Raw genomic sequence first — 26,996 nt, 5'->3', positions numbered from 1 at the left:
TCTGGGATGACAGCCATGCAGACCAATTTGATGCAGTGTGCAGCATATGGTCTGAGCATTGACAGGCTGACCCCCACCCCTTCAACCTCTGCAGCAATGCTGGCAGCACTCATACGTCTATTTCCCAAAGAGGACCTCTGCATATGACGCTAAGCATGTGCACTCAACTTCTTTGGTCAAACATGGCGAGGCCTGTTCCAAGTGGAACCTGTCCTGTTAAACCGCTGTATGGTCTTGGCCACCATGCTGCAGCTCAGTTTCAGGGCTTTGGCAATCTTCTTATAGCCTAGGCCATCTTTATGTAGAGCAACAATTCTTTTTTTCAGATCCTTAGAGAGTGCTTTGCCTTGAGGTGCCATGTTAAACTTCCAGTGACCATTATGAGAGAGTGAGAGCGATAACACCAAATTTAACACACCTGCTCCCCATTACCACCCGAGACCTTGTAACACTAACGAGCCACATGACACCGGGGAGGGAAAATGGCTGATTGGGCTCAATTTGGACATTTTCACTTAGGGGTGTACTCACTTTTGTTGCCAGTTGTTTAGACATTAATGGCTGGGTGTTGAGTTATTTTGAGGGGACAGCAAATTTACACTGTTATACAAGCTGTACACTCACTACTTTACATTGTAGCAAAGTGTCATTTCTTCAGTGTTGTCACATATATAAGATATAATAAAATATTTACAAAAATGTCAGGGGTGTACTCACTTTTGTGAGATACTGCGTATATATGTATATATATATATATATATAATATATAATAAAAGTGCTGGCTTGATGTAGTAGGTTTCCCAGGTCTATCGCTAGAATAGGGTGACCAGATATCATGGTGATGATGGTTTCCGAGGTTAGTCCCCCTAAAAAAAAAAAAAGTGTCCCTGAATTCAATCCCGTTTCTCGAATGATGTCCACAGCCTGTGAAACGCGTTGAGGCACACGGGAAGAATGCCTTGTCATACTCTGTACACTCACTACTTTACATTGTAGCAAAGTGTAATTTCTTCAGTGTTGTGACATGAAAAGATATAATAAAATATTTACAAAAATGTGGGGGGTGTACTCACTTTTGTGAGATACTGTGTATATCCTTTGTGCATTGTTTATATATCTTTTTTTCTCTCCTTGTTTTCTTTGTATGTATATAATAAAGACATAGATGAAATACAAGCGTCAGTAAAACCCTGAAGAAGCGGAATGGTTCTACCGGGAAACATGTTGGCTTGCTTTACCCGCTAAATTATCTTTTTTGGATGTCATTATATGTAACACTGTTACAGGGATCCTCTTACCAGGACCCTGTCTTGGATTAGGTCATGTATATGATGTTGTATGTCTATAAAAATATAGCTTTGCATTTTTTTAATCAACAATGTTGTATTGTTTTTTTATACTGTTTGGGGGTTATCATCTAAAAGGTCCATTCTTTCATATAGGGGGGGAAGGGGAACCTATCTTTACCTTCTTTCCTTTCTTCCCCTCTTTCTCTTTATTGTTCTCGTATAATTATTTGATCCCCTGCAGATGTTGTAAGTTTGCTCAAAGAAATGATGGGTCTATAATTTTTATCATAGGTGTATTTTAAATGATAACGACCGAATATCAACCAAAAATCAAGAAAAAACACATGATACAAATGTTATAAATTGAGTTGCAGTTTAGTGAGTAAAATAAATATTTGATTCCCTACCAACCAACAATAATTCTGGCTCCCACAGACTGGCTACAGTATGTGCTCATGTGGAAAACAGATTAGTCCTGTCAATTTAAGAAGGTGACACATAGGGGTTGATTTAAAAAGAATGTGCATAGCCATTTACCCAGTTAAAGTGCATGAATGTTTGTATAAATAAGGCAGAAAGCTGAATGTACATAGGCTATATCCTGTGCTATTCAAATGTAAATCATTGGTTTTAAAATGGAAAATGCCACATTTGGCAACTAGATGGAGCTAAGTATCATAGGAGTTATAGTTGGCCGGTGTTCAGTGAGAATTACCTACCCCGTGAGAAAAACCTACCCTCGTCACTTCCTGCCAGGAACAGCTGAGCAGCGCAGCAGTGCGCATGCTCACAGCCCCGGATACGTAATGGAACAGCTGAGGAGCTGACTAGTGCGCATGCGCACTAGTATGAAATGATCACGGTGTTCTGTGGAAAAAACCTACCCACGCGGCGGTTACATTAAAACAGCTGTACTGCAATACGAATCATCTCCGCTCCTGTCCCTGTCACTTCCCTGATCTTGGCTAGTAAATATAAAAGCGTCTCTCGGCTCCGTAATTTATCTTTTCATACACCCGCCGCCGCTTTTATATTTACTAGCTGAGATCAGGGAAGTGACAGGGATAGGAGTGGAGATGACTTATATTGCAGCACAGCTGTTTTAATGTAACCGCCGCATTACACATACTGCCGTGCGCCGGAAGTGACGAGGGTAGGTTTTTCTCACGGGTAGGTAATTCTCACGGAACACCGGTATGCTATTGAACACCTTAATATATAAAAGATTTTAGGGCTTGGTTCACACTGCTGCAATCCGATTTTGATCTGACTTTCACTCTCGGTTCACACTACTGCGACCTGAAAGTTGCGCGACTTTGCCAGGCGACTTCCTGGCGGTTTTCTGGTGCAACTTGTGTACTACTTTGAAGCGACTTGATGTGACTTCCTGTAATGTCGGATCCACATCATATCCATAGATGTGGATCCGACTTGAAGGCGACTTCCATTAAAGTCTATGGGCACAAGTCAGATAGAAGGCGCCTAGAAGAAAAACAGGAAGTCAGAGCAACTTCAGTAGTGCTAATTAAGACAGCACTCATTGACTAACATGGGATTTCACGTCATGCTACTTTGGGTCTCATAACCCAAATCGCGCCAGTGTGAACTGAGTCTTGGTGCAAATATATAGTGCAACTGGAATGCTACTTTGATGCGATTTTGAAGTGGTTTGGATATGGGGCCAAAATCACGCCGGAATCGTTCCAAAATAGTACAGGAACGTTTTTCTAAATCACACCGTGCTTGATTGCATTGATGTGAAGGGGCGCCATTGAAAACAATAGGATTTCCATTGTGATATGATTTGGTGTGACTCAAGTCGCATCTGAAATCGCACTAATGTGAAGGGCGCCTAAAAGAGAAGTATGGGATTTAAAAATTGGATTTTTGCACTTACCGTAAAATCCATTTCTCTGAGTTCATTGACCAAACACAGCGCTCCATAAATCATAACTACTGGGTTATATTGCCTCCTCCAGGAGTAGGACTAGGCAGAACAAAAACACCTGGCTACGCCCATGGGCTGCCCTCAGCTTGGTATATAACCCCCCTCTCTGCTCTAGGTAATCTCCGAAAGGACTCAGTAGCTGCCAGATACACCCGAATCACAGGAACCACATCCAAGGTATGAAAAGCAAATTCCTTGGGATTAGCTGGCTTGGGACACAATAAAGGCAACACAATGTCCTCATTCAAATGGGATTCAGAGACAACTTTGGGCAGGTATGATGAACAGGGGCGTCGAACCACTTTATCCCTATGGACCACTAAATAGGGACTGCAACAGGATAATGCCGCCAATTCCGATACCCTGCGGCCAAGGTAATAGCCACCAAGAATGTCCCCTTCTGGGATAACGTAGGCTAGGGAATCTCCTGAATATTTTGAAATGGAGGTTTCTGGGGAACCGAAAGCACTAAATTTAAATCCCATGTCGGCAAAAGAGACCGTACAGGTGGAGCTACATGTCAAACCCCCTGAATGAAGGTAGGAACTAAAGAGTGCGTGACTAGGGGTCCCTGAAAAAAGATTGCCAGGGCACACACCTGTGGCCCTTGATGGTACTCAAGGCCAACTTCTGATCAACACCCTGTTGAAGAAAGGTTAAGATCTGAGCCACAGAAAAGGATCGAGGATAAGTGCCAATCGACTCACACCATAAAATGTGACGCTTTCCACGTACAATGGTATATCTTGCTGGAAGGCGACTTCTTCTCCTTCACCATAGTAGGGATCACTGATCCAGACAGACCTCTATCCCTCAGTACCTGGCTTTCAATAGCTTAGCCATTAAAACCAGCGACTGTAAAGAAGGATGATAGATTAGCCCTTGGGACAACTGGTCTTCTCTGAGAGGAGGGCCCCCAAGGGATGTTTATGGCCACCAGACTGATTGGATGATCCTCGCCCTTGATGCCTCACAGGAATTGGGGAAAAAGCCTGAGCCAAGGATGATATTGGCATTACCGTGGCCCTTGGACGCCTGCGGCATTTGCCAGAGGAACCTGTGATCTCGTCACGAACCTCGGGTATCCTCCTGTGAAGCCGAACCTGCTAAGGAGCTGCATGTAGGACTGTGCAAACAGGACTGTCTTGAAGGTAGATACCACCAGACTCAGAACCTGTATGCAAAATGGGAGAGAGAACTATCTGTGTGACAGCTGCCGGTGAATCACAGCCTGTGGTTCCTGAGGTTTGTCCAGAGAAAGGACCACCCTGGTCAGAATTAGAATCAGACCTAGGTAAATCAATTCCCTGGACAGGGATAGGGGGATCTTAAGTAGTTCAGACATCACCTGAACCTTTGCAGGAATTAAATCTGCACAAGGAGACTCAGGACCTAAAAAACCTGAAATGGACAAGCTTTGTCCCCCTTTCTGGGTACCCCCAAAATAATAATTTTGTGGATCCCCTTGATGCTCATGAAGGAGGTTCACGAGGCCAGAAACCAGTGAAGATATCCCCTCACCCCAATAATGGGTGAGGGCAGACCTTCATGCTGAAGGGGTCTTGTCTGCGGTTCTGGAGAAGCTAGCTCTAGGCTTACCAGTCCAATGATGCTTGGAACATCCTGGGGAAGATTTGAAAGCCTTATTTCCCTTATTCTCTGTCCCAGAAGCACAAAAGAATTTCCTTTGTGCTAAGAAGGAGGGCCCCTGTCTGCGACAATGGTCCTTCCCTTTCCTAGACTATGGCAGGAAGGTACTCTTGCCCCCTTTGATACCCTTTATGATGTCATCTAGGGTAGCCCCAAACAGGCAATCGCCTTGAAAGGGCAGATCAATGAGAGCTTTCTTAGAATCTTGATCTGTGGACCAATTCTTAAGCTACAGCACACGCCTAATCACTACCGCTGAAACAGAAAGTTTGAACAGCACAGGAGCTGTATCCAAAGCTGCATCACAAAAAAACTGCAGCCCATGGACCAATTGGTCCGCTAAATCAACATAAGCAGCGGGGACCTGCTCACTCCCCAGGCCCTGCCGCAAATGCTTGGCCCATTCAGTAAGGGTCTGAAAAACCAGGGCTGAGGCAAAGACTGGCCGCAGTGTCGAATCAGCCATAGTAAACATGTTCCACAGCCTCTGCTTTCCTGTCAGCCGGGTCCTTAAAGGATGGGGATTCCTCTACCGGGATTATGGTAGCTTTGTTCAACCTGGAAACAGGAGGGTCCACCACTGGTGGACTAGTCCACTTTTTTAGTGTCACGTACAGCAAAATGTTAAGGGACCACAAAGGGGAATTCTGGTTGTTCCCATTCCTTACAGAAAAACCTGTCAAAATAAGGCACATAAAGGAAACACCTTTGGAGTGCGAGGTGACTTATGCGTACCAAAGACACAGCCACATCCGTGGCTACATCAGTCGCATCCTCCATTTTTAAAGTCTCATGCACTGCAGTGATAAGTGCATCTACCAGTGCTTTTTAATTCACTACTGTGACCATGGAGGAATCATCTTCACTATCGGATGGATCTGGGGGTGTGATATTAAGCCCCCCCTGGACGGGCCGCATCCATGGCGGCATCAGGCTCAGAATCAGATGAGACAGACTGAGCCTTTGCCTACACCCCACTTCCACCCGGACACTAAGTACTGCAGGACCACCGTCAGTGCAACCATGGGAAGCTGGGGTTCCGAGGGCCCTGCCACCTCCATGAGGGGGTCAGTGGAGGAGATGTGACCCTGAGGCTCCATAAGGAAAGGAAGACCTTGCAGAACAAAAACAATCTTTTGGCACCACTAAAAAATCCCCCCAAGGCTCAGAGTACTTATCAACAGAGAGGGAGATAACAGGAACCCCCAAGAACTCACCCTACCGATCAGAGGAGAGCCGAGAATTCAAACCCAGCATTACCATGGACACCATCCCTGTTCATATGTCCCGGGCACAGGCAGAGGAAACTGAGGAGGAAGAGGAAAAGGAGGAGCTTCGGCATCCCCACGAGGCTTCGGTCATCTCCAGCGTCTCCCGGAAAATGGCCCCCCATGACATCATCGGGCTATACAAACATGGCTGCCAACCGGAGACCAGCCAGACTAAGGGAAAATGGCCCCCGTGTCATAATCGGGCTACACAAACATGGCCGCCAACCGGAGACTAGCCAGACTAAGGGAAAATTGCCGCCGTCAGCTACAGCATGCTGCCAGAATCTTCCCTGTGCCCTCTGCAACGCTGCGCCCTCTGCAAGGGGACCCCGTTCAGAAGGTAGGCACACGTCAGGGGAGGCTCCGCTGTGCACTCTGCTCCGGTCTCTGCACTGGGACCCCCCTGCACTATACCCACACTGCAAACAGTGGGGCATGCACCTAGGGGTCTTTTACACTGGGACCCCTCCAGACTACCAGGGCAGGACACACTATCCCAGGACCCTTACAGAGTGGGGATAGCGGGGGATACCCCAGGGTTCTCCGCTGCATCCTCTGCCCTGGGACCCCCACTAGATTCCAGGTCTAGACAAGGGGGAAAAGGAGTGGGGGAAGCCCAGCTCACTGAGTGATTTTTAAGGATGGGAGGAGGGAACCTTCAGGCAGGTGCAACCGTCCCTGGAGGTTACCCACATCCACCCCAAAAAAAACGCCAAAAGGGGAGAAGGGGGGGACTGTACTTACCCTTCCATGGTGCGGGTAATGCTCCAGACAGAATCCTCGCCACTGAAGTAGGGGAGCTGTCGGTCAAGGGACTGCTGCCACTCAGACCCAAGCTCGGTTGTATGCAACCCTGCGAGACGTTTAACTCGTGGTCCAGCCTCTGTCCGTGAAGCTATGGCCGACCTAGCGCACAGCTGTGGTCTGCATGTGCTCGCTGGCTGGGCTGGGAGGACTACTGGATCTAGATTATCCATCCCGTCGCCCAGTCCGGCAGTTGATTGTAGATCTCCCGAGAGAAAAAACAAAAAAGATGTAAGGAAGGAGAATAAAATTAATGGGACCAGAGATCCCAGCCTGGAGCCTAGGTCCTTACTCCTAACTAGACAGATTAAAACTGATTACCTAGAGCAGAGAGGGGGGTTATATGCCAAGTTGAGGAAGGCGCATGGGCATAGCCAAGTGTTTTTTGGTCTGCCTAGTCCTACTCCTGGAGGAGGTAATATAACCCAGAAGTTATGATTTATGGAGCGCTGTGTCCGTCGATGAACGAAAGAGAAAAAAACCTAACCCTTCATACTCACCTGTATGCTGTAGCATCCACATCCAGCGCTCAAAGGAGCACTGAACTGGGGAGGGGGCAGCAGCAGCCGACTCCGGCTATCAGTTGGGTGCTGAAAGGTGGAGCCAGCTGTCAGGCAGTGGGGTGGATCCTGATAATATTGTTGGGATGTTTGAGCCTGGAGTGACTCTGCCCCGTCAGCTGATAACAGGTAATAGCGAACTATTAGCTGACTCTGGGTCACGGGAGGACAAAAACAATTGTTACCCACAAGAGAAGTATGGCCAAAAAAGCTTTGGGTATACTTTTCTGTTAATCACAAAAATGTCTGTGCTCTCCCAGTACCACCTAAAATTAGCTTGGTTGCACTCTATTGTTATACAACATCAAATAGTAAAAGTATTGTAATAAGTGTAGCACTATAAAGTGGTATGGGGTACAATTTTCAGCCCTTCGGCCACTACGCAGTTACAAAGTTTTGCTCATGGGGGGCCAATTTTCCCTTAGTCTGGCTGGTCTCCAGCTGGCGGCCGTGTTTTGACTCGGCCACAAGATATGCTGAAAGCTTTTTTATGCACCAGAACCTCAAGGCTACCATGCTACATGATCAATGTCATAAGTGTACCAAGGCACACAGGCACAGGACAGAAGGCTCTTTCCTGCCTCTAAGCATTAATAGACCAAAATATACTGGTGTTATTTTTACAATAAAATGGCATGTTTTGAAGCATAAGAAAGGAACATATGTTAGGTTTTGATATCAGGTTTTCTTACCATGATACATGTCGGAAGAAATGGGAAAGCTGATACCCAAAGCAACTTCCTTAGCAAACATCTGGCAGAAGTCTTGTAACATAGTCATTCCAAAACCGTGTTTCCGCCATTTTTTCTGCACATAGATTGTGTCCAGCACAGGTAACATGTAACACTGACTGCCCCGATCGCACAGACTTCCTGGAAAAATATGTAAGAAAATATTGATTCTAAGAGGACAGGTTGCATTTGCATTGTAAAGCACTTCCTCAACACAAGATAGCTTCATAGGCTACTAATGTCGTCCTTCAAATTGTCAAATCAAAAACAGAATTTTTGTAACTACTATAAAATTATTTCCTTCAAGTAAATTGAGGGCCACCACTTGATGATACGCAAAGTAGGGTTATGCTGCTTGCAGGAGAAATGAGCACTAAGCACATAAAAAATATGATAATACTATACACTGTCATTGTACTAATGACAATGGCTGGGAAAGGGTTAACATCTTGGGTAATCAAGGGGTTAAGTGTGAGTCCAACAACTGTTAATTTGTGTAATTGGTGCTGTTTTTACTAAAAATCTCTTTGTTTCTTCTCTCTGCTTTGCAAGGATGTTCTGGCTTAGGATACAAAGAGGGTAACACGATGTCCTCATTTAAGTGAAAACTGCAAACCACCTTCGGAAGGACGGGTCCGGACGAACCACTTTATCCTTGTGAACCACCAGATAGGGAAAACGACAGGACAACACCGCCAGTTCCAGGCACTCTGCACGCAAAAGTAATAGCCACCAAGAAAGCCACCTTCTGGGATAAGGTAAGCAGAGGAATCTTCCAAATACTTTCAAAAGGAGGTTTCAGAACAACCGACAGCACCAACTTAAGGTCCCAAGGTGGCAACGGAGGACGCACCGGAGGTACCAAGTGTCGCACCCCCTGGATCAAGTTACGCACCAGGGAATGGGTGGCTAATGGCCTTTGGAAAAAAATTGCCAAGGCCGAGACCTGACCCTTGATAGTACTCAAGGCCAACTTTTGAACAACACCACGTTGAAGGAAAGCCAAGACCCGAGCCACCGAGTAAGAGCGAGGGGGAGCCCCAAGAGACTTACATCATGCAATGTACGACTTCCAAGTACGATGATAGACCTTCCTACAAGTCACATACCTCGCTCTAAGCAGAGTGGGAATCGCTGAAGCAGACAATCCCCTGTCCTTCAGCACTTGGCTTTCAACAGCCAAGCCGTCAAAGCCAGCGACCATAAAACAGGATGGAAGATTAGCCCCTTAGACAGTAAATCCTCCCTGAGAGGAAGTCTCCAAGGAGCATCTGCGGCCAGCCTGACCAAGGAGCATCTCGGAGCCACAAGAATGACCGGAATCCCTTCCGCCTCGATCATGCAAAGAAGTCTTGGCAGCAACTTGAGAGGAGAAAAGGCACCAAAGGCAACAGCGTGTTTGCGGCATCTGTCAGAGGGTCCTGGGAGCGGGTCACAAACCTATGCACTTTTTTGTTGATCAGAGACGCCAACAGATCTACATCTGGAGTGCCCCAACGAAGGCAGAACTGCTGGAACACCTCCGGATGGAGGGACCATTCCCCTGCATCCAAGGCCTGTCGACTGAGGTAATCCACCTGCCAATTTTTTACTGCTGGAATGTGAACAGCGGAGAGAGCTAGAACAAGCGTTCCGCCCAACGAAGGATGCCTGCCACTTCCAAGGCCGCAAGGACACTTTTGGTGCCCCCCTGGGGATTGACATAAGCCACGCCCGTGGCATTGTCCGATTGAATGCGCACTGGACAACCCTGCAGGTACTCAGTCCAGTGGACTAGGCAAAGCCGGAATGTTCTCAGCTCCAGAACATTGATCAGTAACCTGGATTCCTCCAGGGACCAGACTCCTTGGGCAGACAACCTGCCGAGAACTCCTCCCCACCCGGACAGACTTGCATCCGTGGTGACAATTGTCCAATATAAAGGGAGGAAGGATTTCCCTTGCTTGAGCATCTGGGACCGAAGCCACCAGATCAGGGACTCCTTGGTAACCTGGCTTAGCTGAATCTGAGTGTCCAGGTAATTTGGATTCTTGTTCCATTTGAGAAAGATTTCCTTCTGGAGGATACTCTTGTGGAATTGAGCGAAGGGGACCGCCTCGAAGGATGACACCATCAGTCCCAGAACGCTCATACAGGTCCGAAGGGTTGACCATTTGCTGGACAGCAAAAGCTGAACCGCAGTCTGGAGTTTTTCCAGAGGAAGAAATACCCTGGCTGAGGACGAGTCCAAAGTCAGGCCCAGATAGTCCAGTCTCATGGAAGGGACCAGGGACGACTTCTGAAGGTTTAGAATCCACCCAAACTCCTCCAGAGTTCTCATGGTGATTTCCAGATTTGTCACCAACACCTTGGGAGACTCCGCACGTAGAAGCAGATCGTCCAGGTAACCCAGAACTGATATCCCCCATTGCCATAGCAGCACCAGGACCGGAGCCAACACCTTCGTGAAGACCCAAGGAGCAGAGGCGAGATCAAAGGGCAATGCCACAAACTGATAGTGATTCTCTCCCATGGTAAAACGGAGAGACCATTGGTGTCCTGCACAGATTGGGATGTGAAGGAAGGCACCTTTGATGTCTATGGAGGCCAGGAAATCCCCCTGATGTAGGAGGCCACCACCATGCGAACCAATACCATCTTGAATTTTTGAACTCGCACAAAGCAATTCAGTGCTTTCAGGTCCAGGACTGAATGCACCTTGCCTTCCTTCCTGAAAACCGTGAACAGGTTTGAACAAAAATCCTGAAAACGTTCCGCACACGGAACCGGAACTATTACCCCCTGCTGTACCAGGTCCTGAATTGCCCCAGATAGCGTCAGCAAGCGATCCGGGGACAGTCACACATTGGAAGGGAAAAACCATACCGGTGGGACAGATCGAAACTCGATCTTGTAACCGGACCGTATGACCTCTTGATCCCATTTGTCTGGTATCCGGGATAGCCACAGGTCCGGAAACCAGCAAAGATGTCCTGCCACCCCAGATACAGATGAGGGCGCACCTTCAGGCTGAGGTGGTCTTGTCCGCAGGTCTGGAGAAACCAGATTTTTGTTTTCCAGATCAGGGACGCTTGGAACTGCCCGAGGGGGTCTTGAAGGGCTTCGCCCTATCGACTGACCCTGAGGGATGAAAAAACTTCTTGTGTGCTGAAAAGGAGGGACCCCATCTATGACAAGGGTCCTTACCCTTGTTAGCCTGCGGGAGAGAGGTACTCTAACCCCCCCGTGAGACCATTGATAATTTCATCCAGAGTAGGCCCAAACAGGCGATCGCCTTGAAAAGGCAGATCAGTCAGGGCCTTCTTTGAAGTCTGATCCGCAGACCAGCACTTTAGCCAAAGTATACGCCGAAGGACCATTGCCGAAACCGACAGTCGGCCCAATATGGGAGCAGTGTCCAGTGCGACATCGCAAACAAATTGCAGCCCCTGCACCAGCTGGTCCAACAGCTCCTCAAAGGCAGGAGGGAACAGTAGTAACTTAGCACATTCAGTCAACGTTTGCGTGACAAGGGCAACCGTAAACACCGGTTTCAGTGCAGACCCCGCCAGGGAATACATATTGCGGGCCACCGACTCCGCTTTTCTATCTTCTGGATCCTTAAAGGACAGGGAATCCTCCACTGCAATCACGGTAGCTTTATTCAGTCTTGAGACAGGAGGGTCCACCGTAGGTGGCACAGTCCACTTCTTTATCAGGGACTCCTCAAAAGGGTAGCGTCTAGCAATCCGCTTAGGCACCCCAGGGGAACGCTTTGGTCTGTCCCATTCTTTTTTGAGCATGTTGTCAAAATACGCAGGAAAGGGAAAAACCTTTGCCACTCTGGATGGCTTGTGAGTGCCAAACGTAACCTGCACCTCAGTCGCAGCTGCATCCTCCATTTTTAGGGTCTCACGCACAGAAACAACCAGTGCGTCCCCCAGCGCCTTTTCTTGCGCGGCAGTGGAGGTAGAAATGTCATCCTCACTATCAGAGGGGACAGGGCGCGAGGTAGCGGACCCGGCAGGGAGACCCGCTTCTGCGGTGGCTGAGTCAGACTCATAACCTGAGATATCAGATGAGGCAGGGGTAGGCGGAGGGCCTTTCTTAGCACATCGCCCTTTAAAGGCCACCTCTACCTGGAACACAAACGCTTCCAGGACCGCCGAGATTGCATCTGTAAACAACTAGGGGTCTGCGTCCGTCAATGAACGATAGAGAAATACTGTTTTTTTTTTTTATTCAGAATTGTCTCTCTTTTTTTGTTTATAGCGCAACAAAATATAAATCGCAGAGGTGATTAAAATACCACCAAAAGAAAGCTCTATTTGTGGGGAAAGAAAGGACATCTATTTTATTTGGGTAGAGCGTCACACAACCGCTCAATTTTTCCGTAAATTCTTCCGGTCCAGATGTGGTTAAGTAAGAAGTACTCCGTATATCCCTTTAACCTTAGATTGTAAGCTCTTTGAGGGCAGGGACTGATGTGAATGTGCAATGTATATGTAAAGTGCTGCATAAATTGACAGTGCTATATAAGTACTTAAAATAAATAAACTAGAAAATATTGTAAAATAAATATATTAGCATTTATACGGTCTCATGGGAAGCAAATATATGAACTGATATATAGTTTATAATATAATATGTAGGGATGAAAAGGTGGAGCATTTATTCTATTAACCCTTTAGCATCTAAAATTTCCCCAACCATGTAAGGGGTTAAGACTTGTGGGCTGGCTAGCAGATCGCATTCAGTATGATGGAGCAAGTCAGCAGACTCGGTGTATTGTCAAAACACACAGTGGATGTTGTCGCCTCAGCCTGATGAGACAGTCAACAGGAGGTAATTATTTCTGCTGCTTTAATGCTGGCCTTGGCACCAGAGAGACCAGAGGAGACCTCGCTGCCAAAAAATGACCCTGTTTGTTAAAAACACTGACACCACCAAGCAAGAATGTAGCCCCAGCCGCTCACAAACAATGTTTTGCAAGCTGAAATCTCGCTGCAGACTCGGGGTAAACATGTTATTAGACAACAGGGGTCACTTAAACTTCATTAGGCACTGGCACAGTTCGACGGGAAAAGGCTTCCACTCGCCAGAGAGAGAAGCTGGTTCCTTTACATAACGCCAGAACCTGAAATATTTAAAGCTTGGCAATAACCAAGAGCTAATAGATTTTTGTGTCAATTTTGGGGATGGCCCCTTCCTGTTCCAACAAGACTGCAGTGCACGTATCAAGGTCCATAAAGACATGGATGAGCCTGGGGTGGAGGAACTTGATAGGCCTGCACAGAGTCCTGACCTCAACCCAGCAGAACACCTTTGGGATGAATTACAATGGAGAGGGTGAGCCAGACCTTCTCGTCCAACGTCAGTGCCTGCCCTCACAAATGGAAGAATGGTCAAACATTCCCATAAATACACTCCTAAACCTTGTGGACAGCCTTCCCAGAAGAGCTCAAGCTGTTATAGCTGCAAAGGGTGGGCCAACTCAATATTGAACCCTACGGACTAAGACTGGGATGTCATTAAAGTTTATGTGTGTGTAAAAGAAGGCGTCCCAATACTTCTGGTATTATAGTGTATGTAAGAAAGAGAGTGTTGGTATTTGAAGTATGTAACATACAAAGTGCAGGTATCAGGTGTATATAAAGTAAAAAATGCACTGTAATGTACAAATTGCAGGGGTTAGGAGTATGTACCCTACAAGAGTCAGGAGTGGGTAATGTACATAGTTCAGGGGTCATGAGTGGGCAATGTACAGAGTGCAGGGGTCAGGAGTGGGTAATGTACAGAGTGCAAGGACCTGAGTGGGCAATGTACAGAGTGTAGGGGTCAGGAATGGGCAATGTACATAGTTCAGGGGTCAGGAGTGGGTAATGTAGATAGTTCAAAATACACATGTCAGGAATATGTAATGTACATGCATTAGTGCAAGGGTCAGGAGTAGGTAATCTACAGAGTTCAGGAGTGAGTAATGTACAGGTGTTGGGAGTATGTACTGTACAGTGTGCAGGGGTCAGGAGTGAGTATTGTACATAGTTCAGGGGTCATGAGTGTGTGATGTACATTGTTTAGGGGTTACGAGTATGTAATGTACATAGTGCACGGGAGAGGAGTGGGTAACGTAAATAGATCAGGGGTCAGGAGTATGTACTGTACCATGTGGAGGGATCAAGAGTGGTTAATGTACACAGTTCAAAGGTCAGAAGTATGTAATGTACAGAGTACAGGGGTCGGAAGTGGGTAAAATGTACATAGTTCAGGGGTCAGGAGGAGGTAACCCATAGACTGCAGTGGTCATGAGTGGGTAATGTACAGACTGTAGGGGTCACAAGGGGGTAATGTACATAGTTCAAGAGTCATCAGTGGGTAACTTATTAAGTGCAGGGGTCAGGAATGCATAATGCACATAGTGCAGAGGGCCAGAAGTGGGTAATATACATAGTTCAGGAGTCAGGAGTGGGTAATGCATAGAGTTCAGGGGTCAGGAGTGGGTAATGCATAGAGTGCAGGGGTCAGGAATGAGTAATGTACATAGTGCAGGGGTGAAGAGTATGTAATGTACAGAGTGTAACGGTTAGGAAGGAGTGACACACAGTCAAAGGAAACAAATGGGACAAAAGCTTCAAAGGATGGGGGTGTACACATGCTGCCGTTGTGATGCTTTGCATTACAGCATGGCAAAAACGTTCCCCATGTTGCATTCGGCCACCGAACACAATCCATTCCACTGAATAAGACCATCTGACAACCGCCGTTGCAGTGCAGTGGTGAAGGTATTTAGGGGTTAAATCAGGGGGCAATATACCTCTACCTAACCACCTGCCAAATGCTCTCTGAAAAGCGATCCACCGAGGATGTACACTAAACCATATCAATGCTGCCCAATCTAAGCACAAACCTGTCGCTGTTTTTTTTATTTCTTTTACATACTGTAATAAAATGATGTCTGGCATCAGAGTGCCTCATTAGCTTTAAATGACAGTTAACTTTTTTGGTTTTTACCTTTATTTTTGTACGTGTAAAATGCCACAGCCTCTCCATGGTGCCAAAGGATCTTGGCCAGCTCCCCTGCAGAGTGCGGAAGGAAGCAGACTCCATTCTCTGAGCCACCACCCTCCATAAAGCCACACACCAGGCAGTTCAGCACAAAGAGGACAATCCTTTCTCCGCATGTCTGGACCTGGAGAATGACAAACTTCATTGCTTAAAGGAAGTACCAATTGCCAAATTATCACAAACTGCTGACAAGAACAGTTCTCAGTGCCCTTCTCTAATAAAAAGATCGATCTGTGCCTGGGGGTACTCTAGAAAATTGTGAGATAATACAACGGAAATAACATTAGAACAGTCTAATCGGCTGCAGTGAGTCAGGCAGCAACTAAATAGACATAAAAAGTTATCACACTTTTGAAAATCTAATGTGCTGCTATCCACTTTTATAAAGTGTTCATTATGGCAAACGGCACCAGGAGGGATGCAAAGGCAGTCTATCAAGTTATATTGTCCAGGGACAGGAGTCTTGACTGCAGAGAGATACAACTGTAAACCTGTTGTGGCACCTGAAAGCAAGGGCATGGATCATTTTCTTCGGGGGGGGGGGGGGGGTTGGACTGAAGGAGGTCATTCTTGGGCATGTGTAGAATAAATACTGTAGGTGGTGTGCGCACTTAAACCTGAGCCTACTCACTGTGTACATATGCCACAGTCCTTGTGCCCAAAAATATGGGAGAGTCTAAAATACACACCCAAACCTCAGCACAATCATTTGTAAAGAATTCAACTCTTCATTTACATATGCTTTTCTGCACGTAGACTACCATAAAGAGGATCTTCTCCCCAGTAAAATCCCCCCCCCCCCAGTGCAGATTTCCCCTCCAGTACAACAAAACTCCCCAAGTACCGATCTCCCCCCGTACAGATCTTCTTCTGTACAGATCCCCCTGGGGTACAAAGCTCACCTCTACTAGAAATCTCCCCCAGTACGGATCTGTCCAAGCACAGATCACCCCTCTAGTACAGATCCTCCCAGTACAGGTCTCCTCGCTAGTAGTGATCTTCCCCAGTATAGATTTCTCCCTGTACAGGTTTCACTATAATACAGATCTCCCCCAGCACAGATCTCACCACTAGTAAAGATCGACCCCTGTACAGATCTCCTCCATAGCACTGATCTTCCCCAGTATACTGCTGTGGCAGTACAGATGTCCCCCTAATACAGAACACCTCCAGCACAGATTTCTCTCCTTGTAAAGATCCTCCCGGCACAGATCTCCCCCAGTACAGATTGCCCACCTAATACATATCCCCCCAGTACAGATCTCCCTCCTCGTACAGATCCCCCTCCTAATCTGTATCTTCCCCTAGTACAGATCTCCCCTAGTGCAGATGCCCCCCCCCCCCCAGTACAGATCTCCCCCAGTACAGATTGCCCACCTAATACATATCCCCCCAGTACAGATCTCCCTCCTCGTACAGATCCCCCTCCTAATCTGTATCTTCCCCTAGTACAGATCTCCCCCCAGTACAGATCTCTCTCCTCGTACAGATCCCCCTCCTAATCTGTATCTTCCCCTAGTACAGATCTCTCCCCAGTACAGATCTCTCTCCTCGTACAGATCCCCCTCCTAATCTGTATCTTCCCCTAGTACAGATCTCCCCCTAGCGCAGATGCCCCCCCCCCCCCCAGTACAGATCTCCCACAGTACAGATTTCCCACCTAAAACATATCCCCCTCCCCCAGTACAGATCTGCCGCAGTACAGATCTCCCACCTCGTACAGATCCCCCTCTTAGTCTTTATTTTCCCCTAGTACAGATGCCCCCCCCCTCCCCCGTAGAGATCTCCCCCAGTACAGATTTTCCACCTAAACATATCCCTCCCCCAGTACAGGTCTGCTGTAATACAGATCCCCCTCCTAGTCTGTATCTTCCCCTAGTACAGATCTCCCCCTAGTGCAGATGCCCCCCCCCCAGTACAGATCTCCCACCTAAAACATATCCCCCCAGTACAGGTCTGGTGCAGTACAAATCCCCCTCCTAGTCTGTATCTTCCCCTAGTACAGATCTCCCCCCAGTACAGATTTCTCCCTTAGTACAGATCTATCCCCTAGTACAGCACTTCTCCAGGAAAAAATATGCCACCAATACAGATCTCCTCAGTTCAACCCCGTCCTCCCAGTACAGACCTCCCCAGCACAGATCTGTCCCTAGTATAGATCTTCTCCAGTACAGGTTCCTCCTAGTACAGATCTTCTGCCGTACAGATTTGCCAGACTACAGATCTATCCTAGTAGAGATCGCCCCCATGATAGATTTCCCCCCTCAATTATCTTTTCACCATGGATTACTGGCCTCCCTTGGCTGGGTCAGGAGACTGATGTCAAGAAGGAGTGAAGGACCGCCTCCCTTGCTCCGAACCGTCTCAGCTCACTCTTTATGAACTGCCGGTCTATGAGGCCTGACAGGCAGCAAGAACAACTGTTTTAGGTGCGCAGCAACTATCAGCACTAGCTGGTGCGCCATGGACATTCTAGCGGGGGGGGGGGGGGGTTAACACCCCTTTTAACCCCCTTATCGATGCCCTTGCCCAGAAACCACAACTGCAGCACAATTGTGCCCATTGACACGTAATACAGCATACGATGCGTGTGTTTATATGCATGAAACTGCCGGCAAAGGCTTTTGTACATGGACTGTAGCTGCTTTAGACAATATTTCAACCTGGTATGTATTTAGCGGACTTAAACGGAGGGTTTGCCCCAACATCACAACTATTTATACAGGTTATAAAGGCTCTTGCACATGGGTAAATTTTACATTTTTAAAAATTATTAATAATATAAAGGATTTGCGCATCGCTTTACAATATACAGTAGGGAAAATAAATATTTGATCCCCTGAAGATTTTATAGGTTTTCCCACTTACAAAGAAATGAAGGGACTATAATTTTTATCATAGGTGTATTTTAAATAATAGAGACAGGATATCAACCAAAAATCCAGAAAAAACACATGATACAAATGTTACTGTATAAATTGAGTTGCAGTTTAGTGACTAAAATAAGTATTTGATCCCCTACCAACCAACAATAATTCTGGCTCCCACAGACTGGCTACAGTATGTACTCATGTGGTACACAGATTAGTCCTGTCAATTCAAGAAGGTGCTTCTTACAACAACTCGTTATGTGTTTAACCTCCCTGGCGGTATGATTCTTTTGGATTTTAGGTGCTGAAAGCGGTACCATTATTTTGCATGTAATTCTTGTGAATGAGCAGCCCAAACCAACTGTATACATCTATTATATATATATATATATATACACACACACACACACATACATATATATATATATAAAGTACAGTGAAACTGCAGGAAAGGGCACTGGGGGGGCAAACTAATGTGATTTTTTTTTATTTTGAATGGTATCAGTGTGTTTGGTGTGTTTTTACATTTGAATTTGCCGTCGGTTCCACCCCCCCTGCGAACGTCACGTCGCAGGAGACGGAAGCCGGGGCACGGAGAGGATCGGGAGGAAGATCCGCCACGAGACACAGCCGGGACACATCGCTGGATCCCGGTGACAAGGTAAGTAACCTCTTTTACAGGATCCAGCGATGCTTCTGGCGGTACCCCGAGTGTGGTTCGGGAATACCGCTAAGAAGGTTAAGAAGGTGATTCTTACAACAACTCGTTATGTGTTTAACAGACACCTGTCCACAGAATCTCTTACTTCCATTTAAACCTCACCATCATGGGCAAGACTAAAGAGCTGTCAGGGACAAGATTGTAGACCTGCACAAGGCTGGAATAGGCTACAAGACCATCAGCGAGAAGCTTGGTGAGAGGGTGACAACTGTTGGAGTGATTATTCGCAAATGGAAGAAATACAAAATAACCATTAATCGCCCACGATCTGGAGCTCCATGCAAGATTTCGCCTCACGGGGTAAGGATGATCATGAGAAAAGTGAGGGATCAGCCCAGAACTACACTGGAGGAGCTTGTGAATGATCTCAAGGCTGTTGTGATCATGGGCACCAAACAAACCAATGGTAACACAATACGCCACCATGGATTTAAATCCTGCAGTGCCCGTCTGAAGTTTGCCAATGAACATCTAAATGATTCAGAGAAGGATTGGGAGAAAGTGCTGTGGTCAGATGAGACCAAAATTGAGCTCTTTGGCATCAACTCGACTCACTATGTTTAGAGGAAGAAAAATGCTGACTATAACGCCAAGAACACCATCCCTACCGTCAAGCACAGAGGTGGAAACATTATTCTTTATGGCTGTTTCTCTGCTAAAAGTACAGGCCAACTTTGCCGCATTGAGAGGACATTAGATAGGGCCATGTATTGTAAAATCTTGGATGAGAACCTTCTTCCCTGCCAGTGTCTTTTTTTTTTCAGAATTGTCGCTCTTTTTCATAGAGTCTGACAGGCTGTCTGCAGCATGGCTGGATGGTGCACCTGAACACGTCGACTGCACCTAGACGCTGAAGTCTCATGCAATGGGGCAAAAATTCCCAGTGTGCATGGGGTCATTAAATAACAAATCCTCACAGGTCTAAATAAGCTTGTGATTTCATGGCTATAGATGACATTTATTTTTATACTCACAAGTTAGTAAGGTAAGTCCGACTAAAGTACTGAATATATCAGTTTAGAAGTCAGAAAATTCCCATACACTATACAATATATTTAAAGTGTTTTTTTTTTTTTTAATGCTGTCCCCCTGGGAAGTGACACCCAGGACAAATATGAGCTGAATTTCCTCCCCATATACGAGGGCTGTACCAAAAATAATGCAAAAGTGGACATAACTTATTTTTTTATTAACTAAGGCTGGCCATACATGTTCAATTTTCTTGTACAATTTTCTGTTAAATTTACCAAAAACCATATACTATGAGGTCAAAACTAAACACCACTTTCAATTGTATCCAATTAGGCAGGCCTTTGTACTACATAGTTGAAGGTAAATTTAAAGAAAACTGTATAATGTATGACCAGCCTTACATAGGTTGTTCAAATTTCCGATGTTGGTGGAGTAACTCTTCCTCTATAGTAAAGCCTCGTTCACACGCGTCGAAAATCGGCAGGGAATTTTCGTCCGACGACTGATCTGCCGATTTTCGGCTTGTTAGTATGATGCTTCCGACAACCGACTCCGACTTTTCGGCCGAAAAAAATCTGATGTGCAGGCAATAAAAGTTTTGTCCGCCGTCAAAACACGGCCAATTTTTGTGCAGTCAGTACAGATTTCGACAGGGAAAAATCTAATGAGCAAGTCTGGGCATGCTCAGTGAAGAAAGAACACAAAGAAAGCAAACCAAAACATGACATCACTTCTGAAGTAGAATTTTGTTGGGCGAGAAAATTTGTGTGCAGTCTAGGCACATTCCAACCAACAAAACACCACTCTGGACAAAAGACGGACGATCGGTCGGCCGATAATCGTTGCGTGTGTACTAGGCTTAAATCTTCTTCTTTTTCACTGCAGGTAAATAATGAGTGGCAAGCAGAAGTAATGCGCCATCTTTGAGTTCTTGATAAAGGAGAGGTGCAGGTTGACCAACATCCAAAGAAGGTTACAAAATGTTTTCAGAGATTACGCCATTGGCAAGAGCAATGTCTTCTCATTGGTGACTCTTGTCAATGATATCATCTCCATAAAAATTCTGAGGATTTTGGACATTCTGCTTTCCCCTTTTATCACAAACTCAATGATGATATATTGCTTCTGCTTGGAATCCATTATTTATCTGCAATAAAAAAAGAAGACGATTTACTAGAGGAAGAGTGACTCTACCAACGTATGACACTTGAATGACCTAAGTACTGTAAGTTAAAGATACTAAAGTTCTTTTTTTGTTTGTTTTCAAATAAAAAATATGTTATATTTACCTGCTCTGTGCAATAACACTGCACAGAGCTGTCCCTTATCTCCTCTTCTGGAGTCCCCTGCTGGTGCTGTCTACTCCTCCTTTCACCAGGTGCCCACTCAGCAAGCCATGTACTAAGGGGGCACCCATACAGGCACGCTCCAGAGCGGGGAGACACACACAGTGCCAGTAAGCCAGGCCCCCACTCACAGCAGGGGCCCATGGCTCCCGCTGCTGTCTGTGTCTTCTGTGAGACCTGGAAGTGGAGAAAAAATACTGCAGCTAGGACAGCGCAGGAGCAATGAGAGGAGCCAGGTAAGTAATTAGAAGCGGGGGCTAGGACAGGAAGTGGAGCATTTTTTTCCTAAGGCTCCGTTCACATGTGGGAGTAGCGGATCACAGGCAGAATCACCGTGATTCTGCCCGCGATCCGGAATCATTGCAAATCACGTGACGCCTGTGCGATACCCATGATTTGCAAACGCTGTACAATGTTGCTGCGATTTCCGCCTGCCGAATCGCGGTAACATCGCGCAAACAGAATCGCGGGACGCATGATGCCCAAAAAGGTACAGGAGCTTCTTTTGTGCGTCATGCGTCCCACGATTCTGTTTGTGCGATGTTACCGCGATTCGGCAGGCGGAAATCGCGGCAACATCGCACAGCGTTTGGGATGCCATTGCAAATCACGGCATCGCACAAGCGTCCCGCAATTTGCCATGATTCCGGATCGCGGGTAGAATCGTGGTGATTCTGCCCATGATCCGCTACGCCCACATGTGAAGGTAGCCTTAATGCACAAAATACATTAAGGTAAAAAAACAAAAAAAAAAACATTTTGCATTTAGAAATACTTTAATAAAAAAAGGTTATGCCCACTTTTGCACTACTTTCAGTACAGCCCTCGTATAAACACTCGATACTGATGACAATTTCTCTGGCTCTGCAGCAGATCCTCCAACAGAATACTGTATATGGGGAAGACTCTCCAGAGAAAGAAGCAGGAAATTTAGCTCCTACCGTTGTAGCCTTGAGTGTCAACAATGAAGGAAGTTTTAATATTCACTGCCCAGAGCTAGGAGATTACAGCCAATTTTTAGTTTTTACTGTGGAGCAGACATAAAAATATCTTCTTTCCCTTTCCTTCAGTTTTCGTGATAGAAAACAGTTAGGGCTCTTTCACACGGGCGGTCCGATCAGATTCGCCTGTCAGTTTTTTAGGCGGATCTGATCGGATCCTCCATGCAGCTCTATGGGGCAGCGGGTGTCAGCGGAGACACCTCCGCTGACACCCGCTGCCATCCGCATCCGATCCTGTGCTGAAATCTGGACGGATGGAAACCCTATTTTTCCATCTGTTCAGTAATCGGAGCGGAGCGGATCTGATGAGAGCAGACAAGTGGTCCGCTCTCATCCGATCCCCCATAGAGGGCAGCGGGTGCTGAGACACCTCCCTCTCCGCTCTGCAAGCGGAGACGGAGCTGTCATCCGCCTGGCTCAGCGGGGATCGCGGATCGATCCCCGCTGAGCAACACGGATACGCCTACGGAGCGGACCGTGTGAAAGAGCCCTAGGGCTCCTTTCACACAGTGTGTCCGTCAAACGGACTCCGCTTTTCTCAGCGGGGGATCGATCCGCCGATCCCCCGCTGAGCAGGAGAATGACAGCTGTGTCTCCGCACTGTGTGCGGAGACACAGCTGTCACAGCCCCATAGATCTCTATGGGGGAATCGGATGGGAGCGGACCGTCGGTCCGTTTTCATCTGATCCGATCCGATCCGCTGGACGGATGGAAAATAGGGTTTCCATCCGTCCAGATTTGACGGAACGGATCAGATGTCAGCGGACATGTCTCCGCTGACATCCGATCCCCCATAGAGATGCATGGGGGGACCGTTCAGATCCGCCAAAAAAATGGACAGGTGGATCTGAACCGTCCGCCTGTGTGAAAGGGGCCTAATTGCTGAAAAAAAGAAAAAATTTGGTTCTTCACTTCTGCTCTGGCCCAAACAAATTATCACATATCACTCACCTGCTGAAGACCCTCCTGGATGGGAACACATGACTGCAAGATGTCATCTACACCCCACCACCTGCCATTCAAAGACACCGCCACAACTGGAAAAACAAGCACAACAGCCCACACAGTAAGACTGTACCAATTATATGCAGAAAAAGGCAGACTTAGTACACTGATATATATATATATACACACACACACTCCAGGATTCACAAAATAATTTTTCCCAAGGAAAAAATTACGTTGCAATGAATATATTCAAAAGCAAAAACTCGTGGATATCATAAATTACTCTGGTTATAAAAAAGTAATCAGTGAAAAATCAAATAAGGCCCCATGCAAAGTGTGTCTTTAGCCCCGGGCCATGAGGCTCTGGCGTTTAGGTGCAGACGGAAGGCACAGGTGCGCCGTCCAGACCTGCTGCCAGCATGCTGTTAAACTATATGAGTCTGACAGCTGGATGGGGTTGGAGCAATGTTTAGGGCTGTATGTGCTTAATGATGGATGCCTGCAATGCAGACTTGAAGTCGAAGTCCGGGATAAACCTCTCTAATCTTAAACCTGCTCCCAACCCCATTTTAAGCCCTTTACAAACTAGCCTGTAGACCAGTGGTCTCCAAACTGCGATCCTTTACCTGCCTATTTCTGGCCCTTGGGGCACTATTACTTCCAGTGACATCAACAAGAGGTCATAATTCCTCCCACTGACACCAATAGGGGGGCATTATTACTTCCCCCTGATACCAAGGATGGGGCAGTATTCTTCCTGCTCACACCAACAACGAGGCATTATTCCTCCTACTGACACCAATGATAGGGCACTTTTACTCCCATTGACACCAATGATAGGGCACTACTCCTTCCATTGATACCAAGGATGAGGCACCATTCCTCCCACTGACTACAATGATGGGGCAATATTCCTTCCCCTGATACCAACGATAGGGCACTTATCATCCCACTGACACCAACAATGGGGCACATTTCCTCCCACTAATACCAACGATGGGACACTATTCCTTCCCACTGACACCAACAATGGGGCACATTTCATCCCACTAATACCAACTATGGGGCGCTATTCCTTCCCCTGATACCAACAATGGGGCACATTTCCTACCACTAATACCAACAATTGGGCGCTATTCCTCCCACTGACACCAACAATGGGGCACATTTCCTCCAACTGACACCAACAATGGGGCACTATTCCTCCCACTGACACCAACAATGGGGCACTATCCCTCCCACTGACACCAACAATGGGGCACTATTCCACCCACTGACACCAACAATGGGGCACATTTCCTCCCACTTATACTAACAATGGGGCACTATTCCTCCCACTGACACCAACAATGAGGCACATTTCCTCCCACTAATACTAATGATGGGGCATGGTTTACTCTGATGCCAGACTTTTCCACTCATACTGACAGACTGCCACCCCCCGAAGTCTGAAAAACAGTAAACTCAACCTTTGTTTAGAAAGTTTGGAGACCTCTGCTGTAGAGGAAAGATGTCTATACTTACCTGTTCTCAGGGCGCTCCGGTCTGGTCACGTGATCAGCTCCCAGCTGCCGATTTCAGGGGAGAGGAGGGACAGCCGACAACAGATGCCCCATAGTAAGTCTATGGGTGATGTCAACACCCAGGCATTGCAGCTGCTCTCCCCTGAAGGAGGCGCTGGGAGCCATGACTGGACGGGAGCACCCTTAGAAACAGGCAAGTACATACATCCTCCCTCTACAGGCTAGTTAGTATATAGGACTTAGAATGGGGGTGGAAGCTGGTTTAAGACTCTATTAGGTTTAGCCCAGACGTCTACTTTAAAGCGGAGTTCCGGGCTCAAAAATTTTTTTTCAATAAAAATACCCCCGGGACAGTTAGGGCTAGTGCATTTCAGCAATGATAGCCTCTGAACTGTCCCCGGGTTCACTTACCTTTTAGAAGAAATACTTACCTTGAAAATGTCTTGTCCAGCGTTGCCATCTCAGGAGTGGGCAGCAGGAGCCAGAGCGTCCTCTTCGGTGTCCTCTTCAGTGACGTCGGAGTCCCAGAATACCCTGCAGTGGCCCTGCTCGTCTTTTCCGGTGCAGGCGCGTCATCCCTGCACAGCTTCTGGGCATTCCCAGAAGCTGTTTAGCAGTGAATGAGGCGCCTGCACCGGAAGTGACGAGCAGGGCCGATGCAGGCGCATTGACTCCTGGGAGCGATGACGTTCAGCTCCCAGGAGTCAATGCAAGCAGGAAGAGATGGCGCGGGCTGCGGCCGCAGAGGTAGGAAGTGGAAGGAAGGTAAGTATATTTTCTTCAAAAACAAGGTAAGTAAAGCAAAAAAAAACCCAAAACTTGATTATCCAATTCTTTTTCACATTACTTAGAGCAAGCGGATGTCAAATTTTCGTTTTGAGGCCGGAACTCTGCTTTAAGTTCCGGGCATTTGTCCCTGGGCTGCAGCAATCACCGATCTCTCATAAAATTTACCAGGCTGCCAGAGCCGGGGCTGGACGGTGCGCCTGTGCCTTCCCCTAAACCAGAGCCTCATGCACCGGGGCTAAATGCCCAGTGTGCAAGGGGCCTTAAGCATAACTGAAGGAAAAACTTTTTTTTCTACTTTTGGATGGAGAGAAGAGGGATTAGAACACCTATCAGGTTTTTATTGCTATCTGTCCCCATTCGGGAGATTCACCCTCTGGGCTCTTTCACACGGTCCGCCTCCGCAGGCGGATCCGTGTTGCTCAGCGGGGATCGATCCGCGATCCCTGCTGAGCCGGGCGGATGACAGCTCCGTCTCCGCTTGCAGAGCGGAGAGGGAGGTGTCTCAGCCCCCGCTGCCCTCTATGGGGGATCGGATGAGAGCGGACCGCTCTCATCAGATCCACTCCGCTCCGATTACTGAACGGATGGAAAAATAGGGTTTCCATCCGTCCAGATTTCAGCACAGGATCGGATGCGGATGGCAGCGGGTGTCAGCGGAGGTGACCTCCGCTGACACCCGCTGCCCCATAGAGCTGCATGGAGGATCCGATCAGATCCGCCTAAAAAACTGACAGGCGGATCTGATCGGACCGCCCGTGTGAAAGGGGCCTCTCTATCTGTCCTGGTGACCATTATCACCGAAAGTAAAGGAAAAAAGGGGAATAGAGGGGAAATCTTCCAATGCAGACACTAGTTCAGATGACCTTGGTGACTTCCAGGGACTTCATGGTGTAAGCTGGGATGCCATGATGGTTGTTTGCACACACAAAGCAATCTTAAAATAAAGCTACCTGAATTTCTTTTCTTGGGGTTCACCAAGAGCAGCATTTTCTGGGAGTCTTCATCTCTGTAGAGTGGCATGTGAAGAACACAGTTCCCATCTACTTTTATCTGCAAAATGACAGAAAATATTAATGGGTCACTTTAGACAGTAAATGGGGTACTTGTTTAACCACTTGACCTCCGGAAGATTTATTCCCCCACCCCTTCATGACCCGGCCATTTTTTGCGTTACGGCACTGTTACTTTAACTGACAATTGCTCAATCATGCAATGCTGTACATAAATGAAATGCATGTCTTTTTTTTTCTCTACAAATAGAGCTTTCTTTTGGTGGTATTTGATCGCCTCTGCGTTTTTTTAATTTTTGCGCTATAAACAAAAAAAGGTAGAACTTTGAAAATGAACAACCATATTTTTTACTTTCACCTATAAAACATATAAAAAAAAAAAAAAAAAAATTTAAAAATGTACCCTAATTTCTTTAAAAATTTGGGCCAATATGTATTCTGCTACATATTTTTAGTAAATAAAACCCCAATACAGGCAGCCCCCGGGTTACAAACAAGATAGGGACTGTAGGTTTGTT

The 26,996-nt window shown here is 46.8% G+C and overlaps 1 protein-coding gene across 2 annotated transcripts in view; it reads right to left on the bottom strand.

Annotated features, from left to right (window-relative positions):
* The window catches only part of LOC309554990 (protein FAM169B-like), a 75,554-nt gene that overhangs the window by 7,465 nt on the left and 41,093 nt on the right, over positions 1-26,996 (bottom strand). For both annotated transcript variants that reach the window (XM_082256793.1, XM_082256794.1), the window contains exons 4-7: positions 26,419-26,518; positions 23,160-23,245; positions 15,244-15,421; positions 8,215-8,394 (exon numbers count right to left, since the gene is read on the bottom strand). In XM_082256793.1, the coding sequence (XP_082112919.1) occupies positions 8,215-8,394; positions 15,244-15,421; positions 23,160-23,245; positions 26,419-26,518 (544 nt within the window). The remainder of the gene's footprint in view (positions 1-8,214; positions 8,395-15,243; positions 15,422-23,159; positions 23,246-26,418; positions 26,519-26,996) is intronic.

The sequence above is a fragment of the Pelophylax lessonae genome (genome assembly GCF_965119305.1).
Source record: "Pelophylax lessonae genome assembly, chromosome: 4".
NCBI classification, from domain to species: Eukaryota; Metazoa; Chordata; class Amphibia; order Anura; family Ranidae; genus Pelophylax; species Pelophylax lessonae.
The sequence above is the reverse complement of the archived record's forward strand: the minus strand, read 5'-3'. Positions and strand labels throughout refer to the sequence as shown.